Source organism: Mus caroli, chromosome X, assembly GCF_900094665.2.
Source record: "Mus caroli chromosome X, CAROLI_EIJ_v1.1, whole genome shotgun sequence".
NCBI lineage: Eukaryota > Metazoa > Chordata > Mammalia > Rodentia > Muridae > Mus > Mus caroli.
In genome coordinates, this window is record NC_034589.1 from 78,630,564 (window position 1) to 78,647,628 (window position 17,065).

General features: G+C 38.5%; 2 protein-coding genes across 5 annotated transcripts in view; one reads left to right on the plus strand and one right to left on the minus strand.

The window, feature by feature from the left end:
- Dmd (dystrophin) overlaps positions 1 to 17,065 on the plus strand; it is a 2,293,239-nt gene that overhangs the window by 646,779 nt on the left and 1,629,395 nt on the right. For all 4 annotated transcript variants that reach the window (XM_029473189.1, XM_021152893.1, XM_029473188.1 and 1 more), the window contains exon 7: positions 4,222 to 4,340. In XM_029473189.1, coding sequence (XP_029329049.1) covers positions 4,222 to 4,340 — 119 coding nt within the window. The remainder of the gene's footprint in view (positions 1 to 4,221; positions 4,341 to 17,065) is intronic.
- Positions 748 to 2,050, minus strand: LOC110286514 (testis-specific gene A8 protein-like). Its single transcript, XM_021152899.2, has 2 exons — positions 1,869 to 2,050; positions 748 to 1,691 (listed from the first exon to the last, which is right to left on the minus strand). Exons 1-2 carry the CDS (start codon positions 1,974 to 1,976, stop codon positions 834 to 836), a joined length of 966 nt encoding a protein of 321 aa, XP_021008558.1. The 5' UTR covers positions 1,977 to 2,050; the 3' UTR covers positions 748 to 833.

Genomic DNA, 17,065 nt, shown 5'->3' on the forward strand with positions numbered 1-17,065 from the left:
CCACTCAAACCCCCTCCCTTGTCTCTACCTCCCTCCATTGTCTCTATCCACCCAAAATCCCTCCCTTGTCTCTACCTCCCTCCATTGTCTCTATCTACCCAAAATCCCTCCCTTGTCTCTACCTCCCTCCATTGTCTCTATCCACCCCAAATCCCTCCCTTGTCTCTACCTCCCTCCATTGTCTCTATTCACCCCAAATCCCTCCCTTGTCTCTACCTCCCTCCATTGTCTCTATCCACCCAAACCCCCTCCCTTGTCTCTACCTCCCTCCATTGTCTCTATCCACCCAAAATCCCTCCCTTGTCTCTACCTCCCTCCATTGTCTCTATCCACCTGAAATCCCTGTCTCTACCTCCCTCCATTGTCTCTATCTACCTAAAATCCCTCGTCTCTACCTCCCTCCATTGTTTCTATGCACCCGAACTCCCTTCCCTTTCTCTAAATCCCTCCCTTATTTCTGTCCACCCCAACTAGCTCCCTTGTTTCTACCCACCTGAACTTCCTCCCTTGTCTCCCCCCCCCTTGTCTCTACCCACCCGAACTCCATCCCTTGTCCCCTACCTCCCACCCTTGTTTCTAAGCACCAGAACTCCATCCATTGTCTGTAACCACCCAACCTCCTTCCTTGTCTCTACCCACCCAAACTCCCTTTCTTGCCATATATCCACCATTTCTCCTCCCCCTTTCTGGTTCCCCCTTTAGTGACTCAAAAGAAACATATATTTTCAAATTTTAATCAGTTTATTTTTAACATCAATATGTTAATTTTTATTTGGGGGCTGGGGTTCTGGGGAATTCCTAGCATTGAGATAGCCATCTTATTGGCTATCTGCCTAGGTTGTGGTTGTAGTAGCGACTACTTCTCCGCTGGTCGGTTCCTCCTCGGGGGGCTTCACAACTGCCTCCCCAATGACTGCTGCCGCCTCCCAGACCATTTCTTCCTCCTCTACAGCTGGAGCAGCTGCTGGGGCCTCCGGTGCCACTGGTGCCCTTGGTGCCTCAGGTGAGGCAGGTGCGGCTGTTGCCTCAGGTGCAGCAGGTGTGGCTGCTGCCTCAGGTGCGGTAGGTGTTGCAGGTGCGGCTGCTGCCTCATGTGAGGCAGGTGTGGCAGGTGCGGCTGCCGCCTCAGGTGAGGCTGCCGCCTCAGGTGCGGCTGCTGCCGCTGCCGCCTCAGGTGCGGCTGCTGCCGCGGATGACTCAGGTGCGGCTGCTGCAGCTGCCGCCTCAGGTGCGGCTGCTGCAGCTGCCGCCTCAGGTGCGGCTGCTGCCGCCTCAGGTGCGGCTGCTGCCGCCTCAGGTGCGGCTGCTGCCGCCTCAGGTGCGGCTGCTGCCGCCTCAGGTGCGGCTGCTGCCGCGGATGACTCAGGTGCGACTGCTGCCGCTGCCGCCTCAGGTGTGGCTGCTGCCACGGATGACTCAGGTGCGACTGCTGCTGCTGCCACCTCAGGTGTGGCTGCTGCCACGGATGACTCAGGTGCGACTGCTGCCTCTGCCGCCTCAGGTGTGGCTGCTGCCACGGATGACTCAGGTGCCACTGCTGCTGCGGGTACCTTAACCAGCACGGTTGGCTCCTTGGCCACTTTGGTCTTCTTAGCCACAGGTGGAGTAGCTTCTCCAATATCTTTCTTATCTTTCTTTGTGGAAGCCCTTTGGGCGCCACCGCGTTTCCCACGCTTGTTGGTCTTCGCATTCTGTAATGATAAGACACAAGAGAGTTAATTCATGTAGAATGAAGTCAAGATAAGTAAAGGGGACTTTGTCAAAAAGGTGAAGGTAGACAAGGGGATTTAGTCCAGACAGGGGAAAGCTAGTCACTTTAGGGAACAGTAAATCAAGGGAGAGAGTTCTAGTAGGGTGGGTCATCTTACCATTCCACAAAGAATATGGGGAGGATAAAACTTGCAGGCTGCCTTGGTCCTAATCGGCATTATAGGCTTCGCCTCCTGCGAATCGGTGGATGAAGTCGGAACTTCCATATCAGATACGAAATCCTTTGATTTCTTAGTAACTCTCACTGCCAACAGCTTTCGCGTGTTGCCACCTCGAGAGCTTGGGAGCAACTGCCAGAGCATCGAAGGCCACACCCATAAAGTCTGGTTCGTCACCAGGTCCTCAGCCAATAGTAGGCGAGCACGTGCTCAGACGTCACAAACCATGGCTATGATGCACGAGCTTGCCTGGTGAAGGAGCAGAATGTACCATTTCTGACACTCATGGGGGGAGAGAGAGATGGATACTAAGAAGGCAAAGAGAGTCTAGTTTTAGTACGAGGCTTCCCCTTCAACAACCCCAAGGCAACTTTTCCATGTCATTCTTCCTCATACATCCACTTTAGTATGGTAGAACACACAATAGAGCATTTGCTTCCTAAGTTTCTCCCTGCTCAATGGTTTAGTCCAATATGTCTCTCTTAATCGTTGGTTAGTAACTTGAAAGTCTTCCCTAAAATCATTCCCAAGTAACATTGATATATTTGATTATCCGTAGCTATGTCAATCATATACCAACCTGTGCAAAAACAAACATCTAGTTTCCTACCAATAAGCTACTCATATCTACCCACAGGGCATTTTGTTCTGCCTACCCCATTTTCTTACGCAGACTTTCCATGTCCTCTTCCAGGGTCAAGCTTAGTGATTGTATCCCAGTACCCTATACTTCTTTTTCTACATTTCACCATATCTAGCCTATATACCAAAGCGTAGCCTTCCTGCCTGTATCTTGTAGTAGGTACCTCTAGGATCCTTTGGGGTTCAAATATGTCTCCCCACCTAGTCCCACCTTTAAGTCTTATAGCCAACATCGAGTCTCCCACCAGTATTGTTTCTATTGACATCTACTCACAAGACCCTTTCCAACATCTACACCACACTTCATACACAGACTTCCCAGGTCCTCCTTCATGGCCTAGCCTGTTGAGTATGTACTGCTGTGCTGGCACCACACCAGTCCATACCCACTCTCCTTGTTTTTTCTTCCCATGTCTAGCCTGTTCTATATGTCCCACACTTCCAGATACATTTTTTTTAACACAGTGTAACAGAGTTAACCTAGGTACCACAAGCAATTCCCAGTCCTAGCCTCCACACTATCTTGGCTTGTAATAGTGAGTTTTGGGCTTCAATATGATCCCAAATTCAGTTCCAGCTTAGTCTGAATACCTCTCTCTGTAATATAGCCAATATCTAGTCTTGTATCAGGTATTAATACATGTATACCAACTCACAGGATAACCATTACTTTTCAGTAGCACTCTGCTAGGGGTGGAGGCTCTTTTGCCACTCTCCCTCTATTCTGAAATATTGATAGTATCTGTCTTTTGAAGATCTTCTGCAGGTAACCGTTGATACACTGAGAGTTCATGAGTACAGTAATCCTATTATGTCAAGAAAACATAAAAGGATTGTTTTTTCAATAGGGTTACATTAGCAGAAGTTCAACGAAGAAATATGATATTGGGTTAAGAAATCAAGAGTTACGTGTAAATGGCTCATATTCCAATATCAAGATTCAAAAATGTGATATAACTTTATGAATAATAAATTATACTAATTTCTTTATTTATTTTATGGATTTTTATTTTCCAACTTTATTCTGGCATAATTTATATTTCTACATCATTTAACATATGAAATGTCAATGTTCTAACTTAAAAATGTGATTTATTTAAATCAAAATGTTTTTTTGAGGGACAATGCTAGTTATTGTCCGATTGTTGTGAGGAGACACTGTGACCAAGATAAATTATAAGAAAAATCCATTAATTGGAGGTTTGTCCACAGTTTCAAATGGTTCATACATGATCTTCATAGGGGAGAAGTTGGGAGTTGGGAAGGAATAGAAGCCAGACATGCATGATGCTGGAATGGTAGCTGAGAGCTCATATCTAATCTATAAATTTCAGGCAAGAGATAGAAAGAGGCCGAGCTTGGCATGTGCTTTTGGAGCCTCAAAACCCACTCCTACTGACACAGTTCCTCCAGAATCTACTTCTATTCCAACAGGCTAACCTTCCTAATCCTTCCCAGACAGTTTCATTTACTCAGGAATAAGCATTCAAAGATATGAGCTTACAGGGGCCTGTCTCATCACCACAGGTAATAAGAATCACAGTTAATTCTTATGGATTTGAGGTATTAAAATATCTCAGTTCAGAACTGGAATGGATTTTATAGTGCATTGTGGATTAATTTATACTTTTTGTGTATGTGTTTGTTTCAGGCCAGACCTGTTTGATTGGAATAGTGTGGTTTCGCAGCACTCAGCCACCCAAAGACTGGAACATGCCTTCAACATTGCAAAATGTCAGTTAGGCATAGAAAAACTTCTTGATCCTGAAGGTTGGTAGATTCTTAGACTTCCTTGATTTTTATTAGATTTATCTTTATTTCTTGTTTGTCATCTGATAGAGACTTCACATTTTCATATAGTAAACACAGAATTTTAAAAATTGTGTAGAATGAGGCCTTATCTCAACAGTAACAAAATATAGAAAGTCATGTAGCAATGTTTTCCTGTGTCCTGATAATACAAAAATTGCTATTGTCTATCCTAGATTATATGTTGACATATCAATTTTCTCAATATACAAATTTTTTAAATGAAATGTGAGGGCAAAAAAGGAAACAAAAACAAAGTTTTGACATGGAATGCACCTCATGGATGTAGCATAACATATTAGAGAACACTGATTCCAAATAATTACAGATAGTTATTCAAATATTATATATATATATACACACACACACACACACACACACATACACACAGAGACACAGACATGCAGACACACACACACACACAAATACCACCTTGGGGAAGTCCTCATTTTGAAGGTATTCCCTCTTTTGACTTTATTAACTGACAGAGAACAGAGAAGCTTTTATCTTTTTGTTATATTATCCTTAACTAAGTTTCATCTTTGTTACCAAATCTACAAATCCAAATCTAGACACCGGATTTACTCAATGAGACACATTCACATTGTGCCAAGTTTGTTAAATTAGTTTGTTATCCACTTGCTGAGACATTACTACACTAGTAGAAATTTGAGTACAAAATTTGTGGGATCTGAAATATAAACGGGAACTATTACTTTGGCAGAAGGTGGAGAATAGCAAAAGCTAATAAGTTAAATGATCTTTGAGATATTAAATATTTTTGTCTTTTTAAAATATATTTACTTATTCAGTTTACAACCAAACATCAACCCTGATTTTCCACTCAGTTACCCCATTACTAAAATCGTTACCCAGTCCACATTCCCCTTCACATTTTTGAGAAGATACCTTTGGGTGTCACCACCCATGAGCAAAACCCATTTTAGAACGTAAAAGAGAACAATTTTTGAAGAACTAACTTTGTGATCATATTAGGTAATTTCCACTGTTAATCTAATTTGACTGTAGCTGAAAGATTCAAACAAAAGACAGAAGAGTAAGAAGATAGGAAATAAACTATCTTAGATTATATGGTCCAAGGAAGAGTAAAGATGCTCCATAGGTAGATAGAATAGTTTTTGGTGGCCTCAAACTACTGGTCTGCCACTGAGAAAAGAGAAGAGTAACTGATGAGGACATATATAAATTTTATATTGTAGTTACCCACATGGAGTTTTATGAATTTATATAGACAGTTAAGATTTATCAACAACTCCAGGCCTCTGCTGAAGGCAGTTGACAGTTGGAGGCAGTTAATAGAGGTAATAATTGGCCTGATAAACTGAAGTCAGCCTTAGTTTATTCCCTGAAAATGAGGAATATAGGGTTCACTTTGCCCAATAACAAGCTTTCTGTTTACCTTACCAGAGTAGTCCTATTTAGGACATTCTCACCACACAACAATTTATGAGGCCTACTTTGGACCAAACAAATATCTGATATTGCCTAATTAACCAGGAAGAGGGGGAAGAGAGAGAGAGAGAGAGAGAGAGAGAGAGAGAGAGAGAGAGAGAGAGAGAGAGAGAAGGAAAGAAGAGAGGGGAGAGAGAGGGAAGAGGGAGAAAGATAGCTAAAGTGAGGACTAGATAATTCTTTGGGTACTGTTACAGCTGGTTGAGGTTATGTGGTTACATTAACTCTTTAATGTTATGTAGTTATATTAAACAAGATGGAGGCCAAGTCACAAGACTGCTTCCATTTTGATGAGGTCATAATCCAAGCTGGTGACAAAGAAGATGGTTACATTTTTTGACAGTGAACGCAGCTCCCTAATATAGTGAGCCCATCAACTCACAGGCATAGGATTCATATATATTACCTATTAAATGACAGACATTTAGAGGCTTTAATTTAAAGCAGAAAATTTTGTTTCTTAGAAAGAATAAAGGTAAAAACATTTTGTATTATCTTAGGGTATGTAGATAGGTACCCACTTAGAAAAATAAGTTCAATGATGGATCGGTTTCATCAAGAAAAGTAAGAGGTCAAATTACTATGGAGTATAGGTGTTAGGTAATCAGTACAATGTGAAGATGTATTCACTGGTCTCTCTTTCTAAACTGTTAAACTAGGTTCCTAGGGTTGAAAGACTGAACTGGGCCCAAGTAGATCCTATTTTATAGAGTGAAGGACATAAAATTTACCCCAAATTGCAGGATGGACAGACGGTATAGGAAACTTACCTATAAAAGTTCCTGTCTCCTAGCAGTTTTGCTGAATTTATGATTGGATGAGTTTGGTAATCTCTAAGAGATATTCCAGACAAAAACCAAAATGACACAGAACATTTCTCAGGCTAGGAGTCTTGATTGGGTTTATAAATTTCAGGATTTTCAAATATGTACTCTGTCAATTAAATTATTATTTGAATAGAAATCTTGAATCACAACACATAGTAGCAGAAATGTAGTAGTTTTAAACAAGATATCTCCTAGTTATAAGGAACACATAGTGTTAAGAAGTATACAGAGAAAATGTTCCTCTACAAAGTACAGGGGAAAGGCAGAAAGCTGGAAACCCAGTCACATCTCAGGGCCTGGTATTTGAAGTCCTGTATGAGTTTTTCTCCCCTAATTTAGCACTGGTCAGTTTTTAGACAGGATAGTTGACTGAGTTGCATCTGTTATATATATATATCCTACTCTTTTTCTCTCAATATATATATATATATGTATATATGTATATATATATAATATATATATATATATCCTACTCTATCCTTTAACTTATGAAGTCACTCCATCAGCAGGAGGCATACAGTAGAAAGTAGACAGTTGTTTTAAGTTGTTAATCTTATATTTCATGTCAGGAGTGTGAAGGAGGAGTGATTTTGTTAGTTTCCACATTTAATATATTATTTTGGATTNGCTACTTATCTACTTCCAATAATAAGTCTCTCAGATATCTAGTCCCTCAGACCAAACTTATATGTCACTTTAAACCTGTTATGAACTTGGGAATACTGGCAGGTAGTAATTTTTATCATGTGACCAATTGTAGAAGAAGTCAGTGTCAAAGATCAGGGTCTCCAGAAGACAGTTCATGTGTTGGGCCTTGTAAATCTTAACTGTTATCAAGAATAGAGAACAGGAGACAGCAAGGAGATCACCTTTCTGACCTAACCATTAATTCTCTGCCTATCTGCATGCCTACCAGGGTATCTATCTGAGGCCTAGTCTCTCAGTTTGGTAACTATGTATCCAATCTCCACTCCAATACCTCATATATCTCTTCTATGATTCACTTACAACTTCATATCTTTCCCTAATTTTTTCTGTTTTTTAAGAACTATCATTCTCAGCCTATTGCCCAAACCAGATATAGACATAAATGATATGAAAAGTGAAAGCATCAATTTAACTCTTACAAGGAAAATGTTATGCACATGATTCTTTCATCCAATCCTTTTACACATTTAGTGCTCCCACATGTCCATGGAAATGTTTACATCTACTAGAGCATAAACAACCTATAAGGTGCTATATCCTTAGAGAAAATTGACACAATCCACTAAACACCATCAACTGTCAATAGAACTCTATACACACTGGTACTTTTGATCCACCCCAATTAAACACTGATCTTTTCAATTGTTGATTTGGTACAAGTACTGTCCCTGAATATTCAACTTTTCTGAGGTCATGGGTGAAGTGATCATGTTAAATCTTAATCACAGGGATCAGCTGCAGTCCTCCTCGACTTCTGGCAGTTAAAACATCAGTTCCCAGCATCCATTCTTCATAGACTATTCTGAGGTAGACAGAACTCTAGTTCACACCTAAACCCTCCTATAGGAAATGTCATGTTTGGATGATATCAATCTTCAGGGAAACAAGATTTTTCTCTACTCCTCCATTGGAGATACTCACATACTGTTCCTAATTAAGGCAGATGGAGGTGAGTTTCAATATTTCTACCCCATAAACCACTGTATGACAGATCAAGATAAGAAAAACATGGATTAAGGAGATGTTAACTCCTTAATGTATCCTTATAATAGACTGAGTTAGATATCACGCTATTTTACTCCTGACACCCGCCTGAGGACAGATCATCTTAGGCCAACATGGATTCTTAGAGGTACACATTGGTTCACTCAAAGCCTCTTCCATAGCACACTGTAAGCTAAACTACTTCACTCACATCCTCTACAAATCACAGTTAGAGGATCAGGTTTTAGAAAGGCAGACACTGGCTCCCTCAGACCTCTTTCTTAGCACAGGATGACAGTGAATATAACTGGTTCCATCATAACCTTATGCCCAGAATGAATTAAAGTTTGGAAAATCTCAAATCTGAGAAATAAGCTACCTCTTACCTAGATATTTTAGAAAGTAAAGGAGAAAAAAATTAGAAGAACAACAATGAGGAAAACCAAATAATCCATTTTGGATGATACAACCTATGGTAGAATGAAGACATTCCATGGGTAGATAGAAAAGATTTTTTTGTGGTCTCAGGCTACTGGTCTGCCTTTGAGAATAGTAAACTGTAACTGTTTTGAATGTATGCATTGTTTAAATTGTAATTGCCTGCATGTGGTTCTATGAATTGATGCAGGCTTTTCAGATTCAAGTGAAAGTCCATGCCTATGCCCAAGGCAGGTGACTGTTGGTGGCAGTTAAAGGGGGTTGTGGTTGGCCGGATGACCAGGAATCAGCCTTAGTGCATCTCCTAGGAAAGCTGAATGCAGGAATCCCTTTGCCCAAGTACAAGCTTTCTGTTTTCCTTAGCCTGTATCCTCCTTTTTAGGACATGCTCAAGACAATGTCCCCAACTCCCTGAGAACATGAACCCATTGTCTGTAAGGCATAGGTCTCTGTTTCATTAATAAATTTTATATATTAAAGTCAGAGGTTTTAATTGAAAGAAAAATTTTTGTTTGTTTGATTTGATAAAGGTAAAAACATTTAGTGTGCTCTTAGTGGGAGAGTGGGTAGGGTACAAATTAGAAGGATAAATAAACAAAGGAAGGAATTCACAGTCTTGGTTATTCCCATCAGAGTTGCTGTCATAAATTTCAGGATTGTCCAATAATTTCTAGTGTGAGAAAGAAAGAAACTATCATTCAATTCTATATCCATACAGTGGATGTTCCCTCTCACTTTTAACATTGAGGAAGTAAAAGGATCTTATATACAGGAACTTATTCAACAGATGTCTATCTCTAATCACAGAACATTTATACAAACTTCCCTACCAACACCCCTACTTTAGGCACCTGAATCAGTTTCAGCATGGAGAGTTAGATGAAAAATTACTATGGAGTATAATTGTTAGGTAATTAGCACAATTTGAAGATCTGTTCACTGGTATCTGGTTACTAAACAGTTAAACTGGCTTTCTAAGATACAGAGACTGAACTGGGCCTGGGTAGATCCACTTTTATACAATGAAGGATATAAAATTAACCCCATGTCCCAGGATGGACTGAGGGTATAGGAAACTTACCTGTTAAATTTCATGTTTCCTTATGGTTTTCCTGATTTTATGATTGGATTAGTTTGGTAAACTCCAAGAGATATTCTAGACAAAATTCAAAATAACTCAGAACATTTCTCAGGCTAGGAGTTTTGACTGGGTTTATACATTTCAGGAGTTTCACATATATTCTCTGTCAATGTATTATATGAATAGAAATCTTGAATCACAACATGTAGCAGCAGAGACATGTCAAAATTAACAAACACAAAAAGGAGTTTTAAACAAGTTATCTCCTACTAATATATAATATCCATTTCTAGCCTTGAACTTATGAAGTACTTCCATTAGCAGGAGACATACCTACAGCAAAAAACAGACAGTTGTTTTAAGCTGTTAGTCTCTTATTTCATGTCAGGTGTGTGAAATATGAGTGGTTTTGTGAGTTTCCACATTTATTATATTATTTGTCTTTGCTACTTATCTATTTCCCATAAGAAGTCTCTTTAGACCTACTCTCTCAGACCTAACTTAGAGGTCACTTTTAAATTTGTTATTGGCTTGGGAATATTGACTGGTTCTAATTGTTTTCATGTGTCCAAGTGTGGAAGAAGGGAGTGTCAAAGGTCAGGGTTCTTGCTCAATGTTATCTCATATCAAAGATAAATAATGGGAAACAACAAGGAGATCACCTTATTGACACAGCCATTGATTCTCTGCCTATCGCCATTACTACCAGGGTGTCCGTTGGACTCCTAGTCTCTCAGTTTGTTAACTATGTACCCCATCTCCACTCCAACATTTCACATATCTGTGCTATGTTCCACTTACAACCTCATATCTTTCCCTAGTTTGTAGAACTATTATTCTCAACCTATTGCCCAAAACATATTGAGACATAAAATGACAACATGTAAACTGAAATCATCAGATGAACTTGATGAGGAGAAATGTTATGAGCATTTTCCTTTCATCCAATATTTTTACACATTTAGTGCTCCCACATACCATTAAAATGTTTTCATCTACTGGAGCTTAAACAACCTATAAGGTTCTATATCCTTAGAGAAAATTGACACAATCCACAAAACACCATCAACTGTCAATAGATCTCTGTACACACTGGTACTTTTGATCCACCCCCATTACACACTGATCTATTCAGTTTTTGATTTTGTACAAGTACTGTCCCTGAATATTCAACTTTTCTGAGGTTATGGGTGAAGTGATTAAATCTTAATCACAGGGATCAGCTGAAATCCTACTTGATTTCTGGCAGTTAAATCATCAGTTCCCTCCATCCATTCTTCATATACTATTCTGAGGTAGACAGAACTCTAGTTCACACCTAACCCCACTTGTAAGAAATGTCATGTTAGGATGATATGAATCGTCATGGTAGAACAATTTTTCTCCAATCCTCCATCGGAGGACAGAATGTCTTTGTCAGGACAGTAGTAAACTCCTCTACTCCTTCATAGTATAGATTAATGTAGAAAATACATGCATTCCCAAAGATGGTAATAGTTCACATACTCTTCCTAATTAAGTCACATGGAGATGAGTTTCAATATTTCTGCCCCATAAACCACTGTAGGACAGATCAAGATTAGAAAAACATGGATTAAGGAGATGTTAACTCCTTTCATGTATCCATTGGATAGACTGAGTTAGATATCACGCTATTTTACTCCTGATACCCTCCTTAGGCAGATCATCTTAGGCCAACATGGATTCTCAGAGGTACAAATTGGTTCACTCAAAGCCTCTTCCATAGCACACTATAATCTAAACTACTTCACTCACATCCTCTACAAATCACTGTTAGAGGATCAGGTTTCATAAAGGCAGACACTGGCTCCCTCCAGCCTCTTTCTTAGCACAGAATGNCAGTGAATGAAAACTTGTTCCATCATAACCTTATGCACACAATGAATTAAAGTTTGGACAATCTCAAATCTGAGAAATAAGCTACCTCTTACCTAGATATTTTAGAAAGTAAAGGAGAAAAAAATTAGAAGAACAAAGTTTTGATCAAATAATTTATTTTTAATCTCTTTAGACTATACCACAATGATTCAAACACTACCTATACAATAAGGAAAACCAAATAATCCATTTTGGATGATACAACCTAAGGTAGAATGAAGACATTCCATGGGTAGATAGAAAAGATTTTTGGTGGCCTCAGGCTACTGGTCTGCCTTTGAGAATAGTAAACTGTAACTGTTTTGAAAGTATGCATTGTTTAAANTGTAATTGCCTGCATGTGNTTCTATGAATTGATGCAGGCTTTTCAGATTCATGTGAAAGTCCATGCCTATGCCCAAGGCAGGTGACTGTTGGTGGCAGTTAAAGGGGGTAGTGGTTGGCCTGATGAACAGAAATCAGCCTTAGTGCATCATCTAGGAAAGCTGAATGCAGGAATCCCTTTGCCCAATTAAAAGCTTTCTGTTTACCTTAGCCTGTATCCTCCTTTTTAGGACATGCTCAAGACAATGTCCACAACTTCCTGAGAATATGTGCCCATTGTCTGTAAGGCATAGGTCTCTCTTTCATTAATACATTTTATATATTAAAGTCAGAGGCTTTAATTGAAAGAAAAATTTTTGTTTGTTTGATTTGATTAAGGTAAAAACATTTAGTATGGTCTTAGTGGGAAAGTGGGTAGGGTAAAAATTGGAAGGATAAATAAGCAGAAGAAGGAATTCACAGTCTTGGTTATTCTGATCAGAGTTGCTGTCATAAATTTCAGGATTGTCCAATAATTTCTAGTGTGAGAAAGAAAGAAACCATCATTCAAATCTATATCCATACAGTGGATGTCCCCTCTCACTTTTAACATTGAGGAAGTAAAAGGATCTTATATAGAGGAACTTATTTAACAGATGTCTATCTCTAAACATAGAACAATTATACAAATTTCCCTATGAACACCCTTTCTTTAGGCACCTGAATCAGTTTCAGCATGTAGAGTTAGATGAAAAATAACTTTGGAGTATAATTGTTAGGTAATTAGTACCATTTGAAGATGTGTTCACTGGTGTCTGGTTTCTAAACAGTTATACTGGTTTCCTAAGATACAGAGACTGAATTGGGCCTGGGTAGATCAACTTTTATACAATGAAGGACATAAAATTAACCCCATGTTCCAGGAAGGACTGAGGGTATAGGCAACTAACCTGTTAAATTTCATGTCTCCTTATGGTTTCCCTGAATTTATGATTGGATTAGTGGTAAACTCCAAGAGATGTTCTAGACAAAATTCAAAATAACCCAGAACATATCTCAGGCTAGGAGTCTTGACTGGGTTTATAAATTACAGGATTTTCAAATGTGATCTGTGTCAATTAAAGTATTATATGAATAGAAATCTAGAATCACAACTCATAGCAGCAGAATCATGTCAAAGTTAACAAACACATAGAGTAGTTTTAAACAAGATATCTCCTAGTTATAAGGGACACATAGTGGTAAGAAGTATACAGAGAAAATGTTCCTCTACAAAGTACAGGGGAGAGGCAGAAAGGTGGAAACTCAGTCCCATCTCAGGGCCTGTTATTTGAAAGCCTGTATGAGTTTCTCTGCCCTATTTTAGCACTGGTCAGTTTTTAGACAGTTAGGATGTTTGACTGAGTTGCATCTGTTTTATACACACACACACACACACACACACACACACACACACACACACATATATATATATATATATATATATATATATATATATATATATATCCTACAATATACTTTAACTTATGAAGTCACTCCATCAGCAGGAGGCATACAGTAGAAAGTAGACAGTTGTTTTAATTTGTTACTCTTGTATTTCATGTCATGTGTGTGAAGGAGGAATTATTTTGTGAGTTTCACATTTAATATATTATTTTGGCTTTGCTACTTATCTACTTCCAATAATAAGTCTCTCAGATATCTAGTCCCTCAGACCAAACTTAGATGTCACTTTAAACCTGTTATGAACTTGGGAATACTGGCAGGTAGTAAATGTTATCATGTGACCAATTGTAGAAGAAGTCAGTGTCAAAGAGCAGGGACTCCAGAAGACAGTTCATGTGTTGGGCCTTGTAAATCTTAACTGTTATCAAGAATAGAGAACAGGAGACAGCAAGGAGATCACCTTTCTGACCTAACCATTAATTCTCTGCCTATCTGCATGCCAACCAGGGTATCTATCTGACACCTAGTCTCTCAGTTTGGTAACTATGTATCCAATCTCCACTCCAACACCTCACATATCTCTTCTATGTTTCACTTACAAATTCATATCTTTCCCTAATTTTTTCTGTTTTTTTTTAAAGAACTATTATTCTCAGCCTTGTGCCAAAATCAGATATAGACATAAAATGACATGTAAAGTGAAAGCATCAAATTAACTCTTACAAGGAAAAATGTTATGCACATGATTCTTTCATCCAATCCTTTTACACATTTAGTGCTCCCACATGTCCATGGAAATGTTTTCATCTACTAGAGCATAAACAACCTATAAGGTGCTATATCCTTAGAGAAAATTGACACAATCCACTAACCACCATCAACTGTCAATAGATCTCTATACACACTGGTACTTTTGATCCACCCCCATTACACACTGATCTATTCAGTTTTTGATTTTGTACAAGTACTGTCCCTGAATATTCAACTTTTCTGAGGTCAAGGGTGAAGTGATTAAATCTTAATCACAGGGATCAGCTGCAGTCCTCCTTGACTTCTGGCAGTTAAAACATCAGTTCCCAGCATCCATTTTCATAGACTATTTTGAGGTAGACAGAAGTCTAGTTCACACCTAAACCCTCCTATAGGAAATGTCATGTTAGGATGATATCAATCTTCAGGGAAACAAGATTTTTCTCCACTCCTCCATTGAAGAACAGAATGTCCTCTACTCCTTCATAGTATAGATTAATATAGGAAAACATGCATTCCCAAAAATGGTAATAGTTCACATACCCTTCCTAATTAAGGAAGATGGAGGTTAGTTTCAATATTTCTGCCCCATAAACCACAGCAGGACAGATTAAGATTAAAAAAAACATGGATTAAGGAGATGTTAACTCCTTAATGTATCCTTATAATAGACTGAGTTAGATATCACGCTATTTTACTCCTGACACCCGCCTGAGGACAGATCATCTTAGGCCAACATGGATTCTTAGAGGTACACATTGGTTCACTCAAAGCCTCTTCCATAGCACACTGTAAGCTAAACTACTTCACTCACATCCTCTAGAAATCACAGTTAGAGGATCAGGTTTTAGAAAGGCAGACACTGGCTCCCTCAAGCCTCTTTCTTAGCACAGAATGACAGTGAATGAAAACTAGTTCCATCATAACCTTATGCACACAATGAATTAAAGTTTGGACAATCTCAAATCTGAGAAATAAGCTACCTCTTACCTAGATATTTTTGAAATAAAGAAGAAAAACAGTAGAAGAAAAAAGTTTTGATCATACTAAGTTATTTTTAATCTCTCTAGACTATACCACAATGATTCAAACACTATCTATACAAGAGGAAAACCAAATAATCCATTTTGGATGATACAACCTAAGGTAGAAAGAAGACATTTCATGGGTAGATAGAAAAGATTTTTGGTGGCCTCAGGCTACTGGTCTGCCTTTGAGAATAGTAAACTGTAACTTTTTTGAATGTATGCATTGTTTAAATTGTAATTGCCTGCATGTGGTTCTATGAATTGATGCAGGCTTTTCAGATTCATGTGAAAGTCCATGCCTATGCCCAAGGCAGGTGACTGTTGATGGCAGTTAAAGCGGGTAATGGCTGGCCTGATGACCAGGAATCAGCCTTAGTGCATCTCCTAGGAAAGCTGAATGCAGATATCCCTTTGCCCAATTACAAGCTTTCTGTTTACCTTAGACTGTATCCTTCTTTATAGGACATGCTCAAGACAATGTCCCCAACTCCCTGAGAATATGAACCCATTGTAGTAAGGCATAGGTCTCTGTTTCATTAATACATTTTATATATTAAAGTCAGAGGCTTTAATTGAAAGAAAAATTTTTGTTGGTTTGATTTGATTAAGGTAGAAACATTTAGTATGCTCTTAGTGGGAGAGTGGGTAGGGTACAAATTAGAAGGATAAATAAACAGAAGAAGGAATTCACAGTCTTGGTTATTCTGATCAGAGTTGCTGTCATAACTTTCAGGACTGTCCAATAACTTCTAGTGTGAGAAAGAAAGAAACTATCATTCAATTCTATATCCATACAGTGGATGTCCCCTCTCACTTTTAACATTGAGGAAGTAAAAGGATCTTATATACAGGAACTTATTTAACAGATGTCTATCTCCAAACACAGAACAGTTATACAGATTTTGCTACGAACACCCCTTGTTTAGGCACCTGAATCAGTTTCTGCATGCAGAGTTACACAAAAATTACTTTGGAGTATAATTGTTAGGTAATTAGTAAAATTTGAAGATGTGTTCACTGTTCTCTGGTTACTAAAAAGTAAACTGGCTTCCTAAGGTACAGAGAGTGAACTGGGCCTGGGTAGATACACTTTTATACAATGAACAACATAAAATTAACCCCATGTTCTAGGAAGGACCTTGGGAATAGGCAATTTACCTGTTAAATTTCATGTCTCCTTATGGTTTTCCAGAATTTATGATGGGATCAGTTTGGTAAACTCTAAGAGATATTCTAGACAAAATTCAAAATAACCCAGAACATTTCTCAGGCTAGGAGTCTTGACTGGGTTTATAAATTTCAGGATTTTCAAATATGTTCTCTGTCAATTAAAGTATTATATGAATATAAATCTTGAATCACAACTCACAGCAGCAGAATCATGTCAAAATTAACAAACACATAGAGTTGTTTTAAACTAATTATCTCCTAGTTATAAGGGACACATAGTGTTAAGAAGTATACAGAGAAAATGTTCCTCTACAAAGTACAGGGGAGAGGCAGAAAGGTGGAAACCCAGTCACATCTCAGGGCTGGTATTTGAAAGCCTGTATGAGTTTTTCTCCACTAATTTAGCATTGGTCAGTTTGTAGACAGATATGATGTTTGACTGAGTTGCATCTGTTATATATGTATATATATATATATATATATATATATATATATATATATCCTACTCTAGCCTTTAACTTATGAAGTCACTCTATCAGTAAGAGGCATATAGTAGAAAGTAGACAGTTTTTTTTTAAT